At 37.0% G+C, this 10,199-nt stretch overlaps 1 protein-coding gene across 1 annotated transcript in view; it reads left to right on the top strand.

Moving 5' to 3' along the window:
• The window catches only part of RABGAP1 (RAB GTPase activating protein 1), a 198,266-nt gene that overhangs the window by 81,566 nt on the left and 106,501 nt on the right, over positions 1–10,199 (top strand). Inside the window, exon 12 of the mRNA XM_007936625.1 lies at positions 1,829–1,979. Coding sequence (XP_007934816.1) covers positions 1,829–1,979 — 151 coding nt within the window. The remainder of the gene's footprint in view (positions 1–1,828; positions 1,980–10,199) is intronic.

The raw sequence follows: 10,199 nt of genomic DNA, 5'->3' as shown, positions 1-10,199 counted from the left end.
TTTGGCTTCCTGGGTTTTACCCCTTTCTCCTGCTCTTCCAGCCTGCTACTCTGTGCTACGCCCGTGCTTACCTTGCTCCCAGAGACCCGGTCCCTCTTGGGAGGGTAACAAGGGAAAGTGTTCAGTGCAGATCAGTGAGTAAGCACAAGCCCGCCCGTGCTTACCTCGCTCCTGGGGAGTAAGCACAAGCCCGCCCATGCTTACCTTGCTCCCGGAGACCCGGTCCCTCTCGGGCGGGTAACAAGGGAAAGTGTTCAGTGCAGATCAGTGAGTAAGCACAAGCCCGCCTGTGCTTACCTTACTCCCGGTTACTAAGCACAAGCCCACCTGTGCTTACCTCGCTCCTGGGGACCCTAGGCATTAGTGAGCTGAAATAGACTGGTTTTGGTCACTTTGAATCAGATAATCATATGATATTCTATGCTTTGAATGACATAACTGAAGAGGAATAGTGTGGCATTCATTGTCACAAAGAATGTTTGAAGATCTATCCTGAAATACAGAGTTGTCAATGATAGAAGAACATCCATACGCCTACAAAGAAGACCAGTTAATAATACTATTATTCAAATTTATGCACCAACCACTAAAGCCAAAAATGAGGAAACTGAAGATTTTTTACCAACTTCTGCAGTCTGAAATTGACCAAACATGCAATCAAGATGTATTGGTTATTACTGGTGATTGGAATGAAAAAGTTGGAAACAAAGAAGAATCACCAGTAGTTGGAAAATATGGCCTGGGTGATAGGAATGATGATGGAGATTTCATGATAGAATTTTGCAAGACCAATGACTTAATCGTCACAAATACCTTTTTCCAAGAACATAAGTGTCGACTATACACATGGACCTCACCAGACAGAATAGATAGGAATCAGATCGACTGCCTCTGTGGAAAGAGGTGATGGAGAAGCTCCTTATCAGTGAAAACAAGGCCAGGAGTTGACTGTGGAACAGACTATCAGTTGCTCATATGCAAGTTCAAGTTGAAGCTGAAGACAATTAAACAAGTCCACAAAAGCCAAAAATGACTTTGAGTATATCCTACCTGAATTTAGAAGCCATCTGAAGAACAGATTTGATGCATTGAGTACCAGTGACTGAAGAGCAGATGTGTTGTGGGATGACATCAAGAACATCTTCCATGAGGAAAGCAAACTTAGAACATGTTGTTGTTGTTAGGTGCCGTCAAGTCAGTTCCAGTGCATCGCAACCCTATGTATAGAACACTGCCCAGTCGTATGTGATCCTCACAGTCTTTACTATACTTGAGACCATTGTTGATGCCACTGTGTCATATATTAGAGCATATATATGCTTAATTCATTTGTCAGTTTTGATGTAGTGCCAAGGCTTTCTCTTTGACTGTGTCCGGTGGTTGGCATTTTGATATGTACTTGTTCCATAAACCACAACCCTCTGGTTTGATTTCTATGGTGTCCAATTTTGCTTTTTTCTTTTTAAAAGTAAAGCAGTGATTTAAAGATAATTGTAAAGCAGATTGACTATAACATCCATGTAGATATTTACTGTGTCGTTCACCCAGTGTTTTATATTTATCTTGCTGTTGTTAATTGCTATCTACTTGATTCCAACTCATGGTGACACTTTTGACATTTTGGAAGCAGACTGCCAGGCCGGTTTTCTGAGGCACCTTTAGGTGGGTTCAAACTGCCAGCCTTTCAGCTAATAGTCAAGCACTGAACAGTTTGCACCATCCAGGGACTCCAATCATCTTGGCTACATCTAATCCAGTAGCACTTTTCTTTTTTTTTTATTAGATAATCATCCTTTTGTGCACTTAAGGGCTTTCGCTTTATTTTCAGGCATCTCAACTTAAGTGTGCGACCAAAGCAGTTGTCATCTTTAGTAAGAAGCGGTGTCCCTGAAGCTCTTCGAGGAGAGGTTTGGCAGCTACTAGCAGGCTGTCACAACAATGACCACCTGGTAGAAAAATACCGAATTCTCATCACAAAGGTAAGGAATGATAATTCAGTTTTACCATTAATGCTTCTAGAGATTTACAATGAAAATACAGGTGTGGTTATTTGATTCCCAAGAGCTTTGTATTGTTTTTCTAATATACGAATAGAACTATTATACTTTTGACCCAAAGTTATTTTTAATTTTGGCACAAAGGAGAAAATATAAGGCTTTTTTCCTTAAATGACTTCACTTCAAAGGCAAAGATGTCCATTGTGTATCTAAATTCTTCTTGGCCATAATTACATTTTTTGACAGATCAGGGTGTGCTATGTAATGTATAAAACCTTTCTCTTGTTTATTTTTTATTCATTTTACATTTCCAGAAGTGTGATTTTGGTAGATCCTTGTATAAGCATCCAAGGATTTAAACTGGTTTTCTGCAAGTTGTAAGCAATATTTAGTGCCTTTGTGCACGTTACTGGTTTTGTTTTTAACGTTTTTTTTTATGGTAAATGTATTGTAACATAACATTTTAACATCTTCACATACATAGTTCATTAACTTGACTTAAGTTTATCATGTTGTTGGACCATTATCATTGTCTGTTTCCACACAATTTTCTGTCACCCTTAACAGAAGCTCAGTATCCCTAAGCAATGTGTCCCCCCTTTCCCCTTTCTCCTTTCCATCCCAGATAACCACTGATAAACTTTGGTATCTATACATTCATCTCTTCTAGATATTTCATATAAGTTGGATCATATAACCTTTGTCCTTTTGTGCTTTACTTACTTCACTTGGCATAATGCTTTTCAAGGTTCATCCATGTTAAACATATATCAGAACTTCATTTCTCTATGGCTCAAAAATATTCTGTTGTGTGTGTGTATATATATGTATATGTATGTGAGTGTGTGTAGTGTTTTATCTGTTCATCAGCTGATGGACATTTAGTTTGTTTTCACTTTTGTACTGTTTTGAATAGTACTGCAGTGAACATTGGGTATATATTTTCAACATTTTTGAATTGTTTATCTTTAGGAAGAAATTTCTCTAGTGGTATGCAAATCTCAAACCTGGATTATGAGTGGATTACTCAGAATCCTGAATAATGTTTGAGATTTATCAGTGAGATAAAACATGGAACTTCTTTAAGAAATGTTAAAGCATTATAAAAGGTGAATGATACTTCTATAAAGCTGTTACTGAAAAACATAGGGGAAGAATAGTGTTTGACCATGAAATCATAGGAAATGATTTTTACTAGCTTAGAGTATTAGTATTCTTTCTGATCATCTAATTCCAGATATGATTTTTATTGTTTAAAGAACTAATATTCTCATTCCCTCCATTTTGTTGATATAATTATTTAGTCAGCATTTGTTGAGTGCCCATCAACATAACAACCACAGTGCTGGGGCTAGAAGGCCAAATACAAGAATAGTTTTGACTGTCATAGTAGAACGCATTTAAAATAGCACACACAGTAGGTACCATAAAAAGAAGACATTAATTCTGCCTGAAAGAACCAGTGGAGTCTTTACTGGAAATACAACATTTGAGATGCGTTCCAGAGAAGTGCTCCCCAGGCATGGAAGGATGGGGAAAAACATTGTACTCATAATAGGAATTGTTGTTGTTGTTGTTAAGTGCCGTCGAGTCGGCCCTGACTCATAGCGACCCCTCCTTGGGTTTAGGAATAGGGGCATAGAAAAATGAGAATGTGTAGCATACAGAGTTCATAAGGGTACATTTAATTGATTATTTTCTTTTCTTGGCAACTCAAATGTGGAATATATAATTCTTGGTCGTAACATTATCTTTCTAGTTCCTCTTTTGAAGTTCTTTGAACTGTTTGTCCAAAACGATTTAAGAATATGGAGCTTTAAGTACTTTTGGTGTTGCTATTCATACAGATAAATTAAAGACATGGAGTATCTGTATTTGATTCTGTTTTTTTCTGGTGCCATGAAAATGCTGACATCTGCTCCTAAATAGAAACCCAGTAATTATATAATGTGTAAAAGATTAGCTGTGAACAAAATCTGGTATGTTTGATTAATGTTTTATATATGCTGGTGTCATGTGCTTTATATTTCACATTAAGCTTTTATTATTATGCATATATTTAAAACCTAAAAAGTTTTTTTAAAAAACGAAACTATATTAGTTTAAATTGCTCACGTATAATATTGGTGAATTTTTTTTTTTTTAATTACAGTATTAACCAATGTGAATTGGTATTTCTTTCCTTTCTGACTTCCTAGAAATAATAGCTACAATTATATGGGAATGGTAATTGATATTTTTTAATTTCCTCCAAAAATTTTTTTTGAGGACAAAATGAAATTTTTTTATGTTTCTAATTTATTTTTCAATTAACTATATTTTGCGTAGGGTAAAATAGACAACTTTTAAGTGTACAATTTGATAACATTTTATATTACATATGCTGCTGCAGCCACCACTGAGCAATAACATATCCAGCACCCCAAAAAGTCATCTCTCTTTGTACTTTTTTAGTTATAATTATACCCTTTCTACCCTGAAGTAACTAATATTCTTCCTTTTTTCTCCATAAATAAATAGTTTTCCTTTTTCTTGAACTTCATTTCAATGACTATATGTATGTATTTGTTTGCATCAGATTTTTTTTTACCTCATCCATTCTGGGAGTATATAAGTGACTTTTGCATAAATTGCTTAGTAGTATTCCATTGTCTCAATAAAACCACTGTTTTTTAAAACCTTTTCTTCTGTTATGGATGATATTTCAGTTTCCAGTGTTTTGACTATTATGAATAAAGTTGCATGGATGTTCTTGGACATAGCAAGATTTGTACATATTATACACATGTGGATGTTGTTGTTGTTGTTATGTGCCGTCGAGTCGCCCCTGACTCATAGCGACCCCTCCTTGAGTTTCCGAGGCAGTATCACTATGGAAGTAGATTGCCCAACCTTCCTTCCAAGGAGTGACTGGTGGGTTGAACTGCCAGCCTTCTGGATAGCAGCCAGATGCCTTAGGTTATTTATTCTAAACCTGAGTTCTCTTTCAGATGTATGCTTTGAATGCTGAAATTTTTTTACATGAAATTTTACCATAGAGATTTTTTTGCTTAGTTTCTAGACTAAATTTAAAGCAGAGTGATTTGATTTATAAAGGCAAAAAACATTAATTTGGCAAGCATACCTGATGAATGTCTTTGTCATTAACTTTTTTTTGTCAAGCCTGTTTTCTAAGAAATCTATGTAGGAATTTTTCCTTACCCTCCTTATAATTAGGGGCAGATGGCTTTTCAGTGATACAAAATACATTTAAAGCAAATCCACTGCCATAGAGTGGCTTCTGACTCATAGATACCCTGTAAGACAGAGTAGAACTGCCCCATAGGGTTTCCAAGGTTGTACATCTTTACAGAAGGAGACTGCCACCTCTTTCTTCAGCAGAGTGGCTAGTAGGTTTTGAACCACTAACATTTTTGTTTGTAGCCCAGTGCTTTAACCAGGGTGCCACAAGAGCTGCTCTATAAAATACATAGGTATATATATATTTTTAAGGTAGTTCTTATTTCTGTGAGCATTGGAGTTCGTTTGGAGGTATTCTTTCTTCTCCCTATTTTCCTTTTTAGAATAGAAACTTTAGATTTTTCATCCCAGTAGGAATCCAGGAAGGAAATGTTTTTGTTGTTTTGTGCCATGGAATTGGTTTTGACTCTCAGCAACCCTGTGTATAACAGAACAAAACACTGCCCAGTCCTTTGCCATTCTCATAATCATTGCTATTGAGCCTGTCGTTGCAGCCACTACGTCAGTCCATCTCATTGAGGGTCTCCCCCTTTTTTCGCTGACCCTCTACTTTACCAAGCATAATACCCTTCTCTAGGAAATCGTCTCTCCTGATAACTTGACCAAAATAATGGAGACAAAGTCTGACCATTCTTGCTTCTAAGGAGCATTCTGACTGTACTTCTTCTAAGACAGATTTATTTGTTCTGGCAATCTGTGCTATAGTCAGTCTTCTTTGCCAATATCATAATTCAAATGCATCAGTTTTCTGTGGTTTTCCCTGTTCACTGTCCAACTTTCACAAGCATGTAAAGCTTTTGAAAATACAGTGGTTTGGGGCAGGTGCAACTTAGTTTTCAAAGTGTCATCTACTTTTTAACACTTTAATGAGGTCTTTTGCAGCACATTTACCCAATGCAATACATCATTTGATTTCTTGATTGCTCCTTCCGTTGGCGATGCTTGTGAATCCAAGTAAAATGAAATCCTTGACAACTTAATCTTCTCCATTTATCGTGGTACTGCTTATTGGTCCAGTTGTGAGGAATTTTGTTTTCTTTATACTGAGATGTAATCTATATTAACCGCTGTAGTCACTGATCTTCATGAGCAAACAAGGTTGTGTTATCTGCATAATGCATGTTGTTAATGAATCTTCCTCCAGTCCTAATGCTGTGTTGTTCTTCTTAGAGCCTAGCTTCTTGGACTATTTGCTCAGCATACAAATTGAGTAAGTATGATTGAAAGGATACAACCCTGACACATACCTTTCCTGATTTAAACCATGCAGTATCTGTCCCCTTGTTCTGTTCGAATGACGACTGCCTCTTGGTCTATGTGTAGGCTTCTCATGAGCACAATTAAGTGTTCTGGAATTCCCATTCTTCACAGTGTTATCTATAACTTGTTATGATCCACACAGTTGAATGCCTTTCCATAGTCAGTAAAACACAGGTAAATATCTTTCTGGTATTTTTTGCTTTCAGCCAAGATTCATCTGACATCAGTAATGATATCTCTTGTTTCAAGTCCTCTTCTTAATTTATCTGTCAGTTTGTCCTGCTGTGGTGGAAGACGAAAATAGTATAACTGTAATAATAGCTATCTTTTTTGAGTACTTAATACATGTCCAAAGGTGTTCTGGTCGAGGGATGGGTAAAGCATTTGGCTGGTAACCAAAGGTCAGTGGTTTGAACCCACCAGCTGCTCTGTGGGAGAAAGGTAAGGCACTCTACTTCTGTAAAGATATACAACCCTGGAAACCCAGTGAGGGGTAATTCTGCTTTATCCTGTAGGGTCACTATGAGTTGACATTGACTTGATGGCAGTGGGAGTGTATGGCTCAACAGAGCCATGGTGGCAACAGTGATTAAAGTGCTTGGCTGCTAACCAAAAAGTCTGTTGTTCAAACCCACTAGCCAGCCATTCCATAGGAGAAAGATGTGGCATTCTGCTTCTGTAAGGATCATACCCTGTGGGGCAGTTCTGCTCTGTCCTGCAGGGAGGCATGAGTCAGAGCTGGGTTTGATTTGGTTAATATGTGTCAGATAACTGTGTTCAGCTCTTTTTATCTGTTAGCTCATTAATCCTAAGAAAATCATTTGAGGTGATACGATTATTTTTGTTTTAATGAAAAAATAGGCTCAGTAAGGGCTAATAATTTGGTTATGGCCAATCAGCTAATAAATAAATAAATAGTAGAGGCGTGATTTGAACTCAAGACTGACTCCAAAGCTAATTCTGTTCCATCAGTCTACTTGCCTGTTGCTGTAATTAAAATTTTCTTTATACTGATACATACTCAGATAAAAAGTTTTGTAAATGCATAAATGTGATTATATACTTATTAAGAGCCCTGGTTGTGCAGTGGTTAAAACACTTACTTACTAACCAAAAGATTGGCAGTTCAGACCCACCAGCCACTCTGTGAGAGAAAGGTGTGATGGTCTGCTTCCATAAAGATTATAGCCTTGGAAACCCTATGAGACAGTTCTGCTCTCTATCCCTATGAATTGGAATCAACTTGATAGCAACATTTATTTATTTATTTATTTATTTATTTTGTTTTTAAGTTAGTCTTATTCAACTGTTCTCCTGTCAGTAGGCATTCATTCTTTACAGTTTTCAGTCTTTGCTTAGTGCTTTGATAAACGTTCCTATACATGTGTTCTTATGGTATTGTTAGTTTTAGTTTTAAGAAACAGAGGCTCAAAGGCATGACTGCTGGTTCAAAGGATAACATGTTTTTTAAACTGGTTGCTTTTAATGTTTAATTTAGTTATTTCCAGTTTGCTTCTCTAAAAGGCTATAACAATTAAGTTTTATGAACAATTTAGGAGAGTACCTGTTTGCCCATATAGCCAGTATTAGTTATTGCATATAGCCAGTATTAGTTAACGCTGTATTTAATTATTTTATGCAAGTGATACCAGTGTATCTTTAATTCATAGTTCCCTGACTACCAGTAAATTTGAATGATTTGCTCTTCTGTGAATTATCTCTTCCTGGAGCTCTGGTAGCATAATGGCTAAGGCACTTGACTGCTAACCAGAAGGCTGGCGGTTCAAACCCACCAGCTAGCTACTCCTTGGAAGGAAGATGGGTCAATCTACTTCCATAGTGATACTGCCTGGGAAACCCAAGGAAGGGAGGGTCACAGTGAGTTGGGTCTGACTCGATGGCACATAACAACAACAACAACAACATTGTTTGTGCGGGAGCTCTGGTAGCATAGTGCCTCAGGCACTCGACTGCTAACCAGAAGGCTGGCGGTTCAAACCCCCTAGCCACTCCTCGGAAGGAAGGTTGGGCAATCTACTTCCATAGTGATACTGCCTTGGCAATCCGCAGAAGGGTCGCTATGAGTCGGTCCCGACTCGACGGCACATAAACAATAGCAACAACATTGTTTGTGCATTATTTAAGATGTCAATTTCTAAGCATTCTTTACGTATTATGTACATTAATCCTTTGTATCTCTGTTATAAATATCTTTTTTAAAGCTATATTGTATGGTTTCATACCATACAAAAAGTTCTAAATTTTTATGTAAAAAATTGTCTTGGTTAAGGTTTCTCCTACCTCTATATTTTGTAAATACAGTTTCTAAGATTTTCTTGAAAAATTTTATTGTATATGTTTTATTCTTTAAGTCTTTCATTCATCTGGAATTTATTTGCATACGTGACATAAGAAAGTAGTCCAGTTTTACTTTTTTCTGGATGGATAACCAGTTTGTTCATCTCATTTTCATACTCAGTGGAACTACCACTTTTGTCATATCTTAAATTCTCTTATATGCTAGATTGATTTCTAAATTACCATTTCTAGATTGTTCTGTTTATTGACCTGTGTTCCTAGACCAATACTGTATTGATTTGATTACAGAGGCTTTGAGTTACGTTGTAATAGTTGGTAAAGCAAGCCTTGTCTCATAGTTTCCTGTTTCATTCAAGACTATTCCTGCAAATTTTATCTTCCATGTGAACCTTCTGATCATTTTGTCCAATCTCTTCACCATCTTTTGAAGTTATGTAGGAATAGAATTAGAATTGTATTTAATTTAAAAGTTAACTTAGGATAGAATTTATGTTTTTATAATGTCGTATCTGAGAATATGATATGTCTTCCCTTTGGTTAGATCTAATTTTATATCTATTAAAATGACTTCAGAATCGCCTTCAAATCGGTCCTATGACTTTTTTTGTTATATTTATTCCTAAGAATTATCTTTGAATTGTCTCTCAATGGCAAATGGGATATTTTGTTTCCACTCCCATTTCTCGATGCTAATTGGTAAAACAAAGAAAAGTCATTGTTTTTTCTTATCCTCTTTCCATCTGCCTCTCGATATTTTGAGCAACCCTCATAATATAGTATTAGCAGTTTTTGAGATTTTCGGGTATACTAGCAATACCCGAATCAGTGACTCTTTCTGCAAAAGCAGTTACACTTCTTTTTGTCAGTGTTTATAGAAGTTACCTAATTTGCCTGTTTTTGTTTTTACAGTTGATAGAAACTTTAAAACAATGTTAAATGATGGTGATAATTTGAATCCCTAACTACAGTAACACCTGTGAAAGCTGGAACCTGTGTAAGGCAGAAACTTGTCAAACAAGAAAAACTCAAAATTTTCCACTAATACAGAGTAGTAACCAAAAAAAACTGACTCATAGTGACCCCTCCTTGGGTTTCCAGTGCAGTTATCACTAGGGAAGTAGTTTGCCTAACCTTCCTTCTGAGGAGTGGCTGGTGGGTTTGACCTGCCAGCCTTCTGGTTAGCAGTCAAATGCCTTAGGCATTATGCTACCAGATTTCCTATATAGTTGTTGTTGTTATGTGCCATCGAGTCGGCCCCGACTCATAGCGACCCCTCCTTGGGTTTCCGAGGCGACCCCTCCTTGGGTTTCCGAGGCAGTATCACTACGGAAGTAGGATTGCCCAACCTTCCTTCCGAGGAGTGGCTGGTGGGTTTGAACCGCC

Source organism: Orycteropus afer, unplaced genomic scaffold (assembly GCF_000298275.1).
Source record: "Orycteropus afer afer isolate SDZICR_OR568_19922 unplaced genomic scaffold, OryAfe1.0 scaffold00037, whole genome shotgun sequence".
Taxonomy (NCBI): domain Eukaryota; kingdom Metazoa; phylum Chordata; class Mammalia; order Tubulidentata; family Orycteropodidae; genus Orycteropus; species Orycteropus afer.
This window is presented reverse-complemented; position numbering and strand designations above follow the sequence as displayed.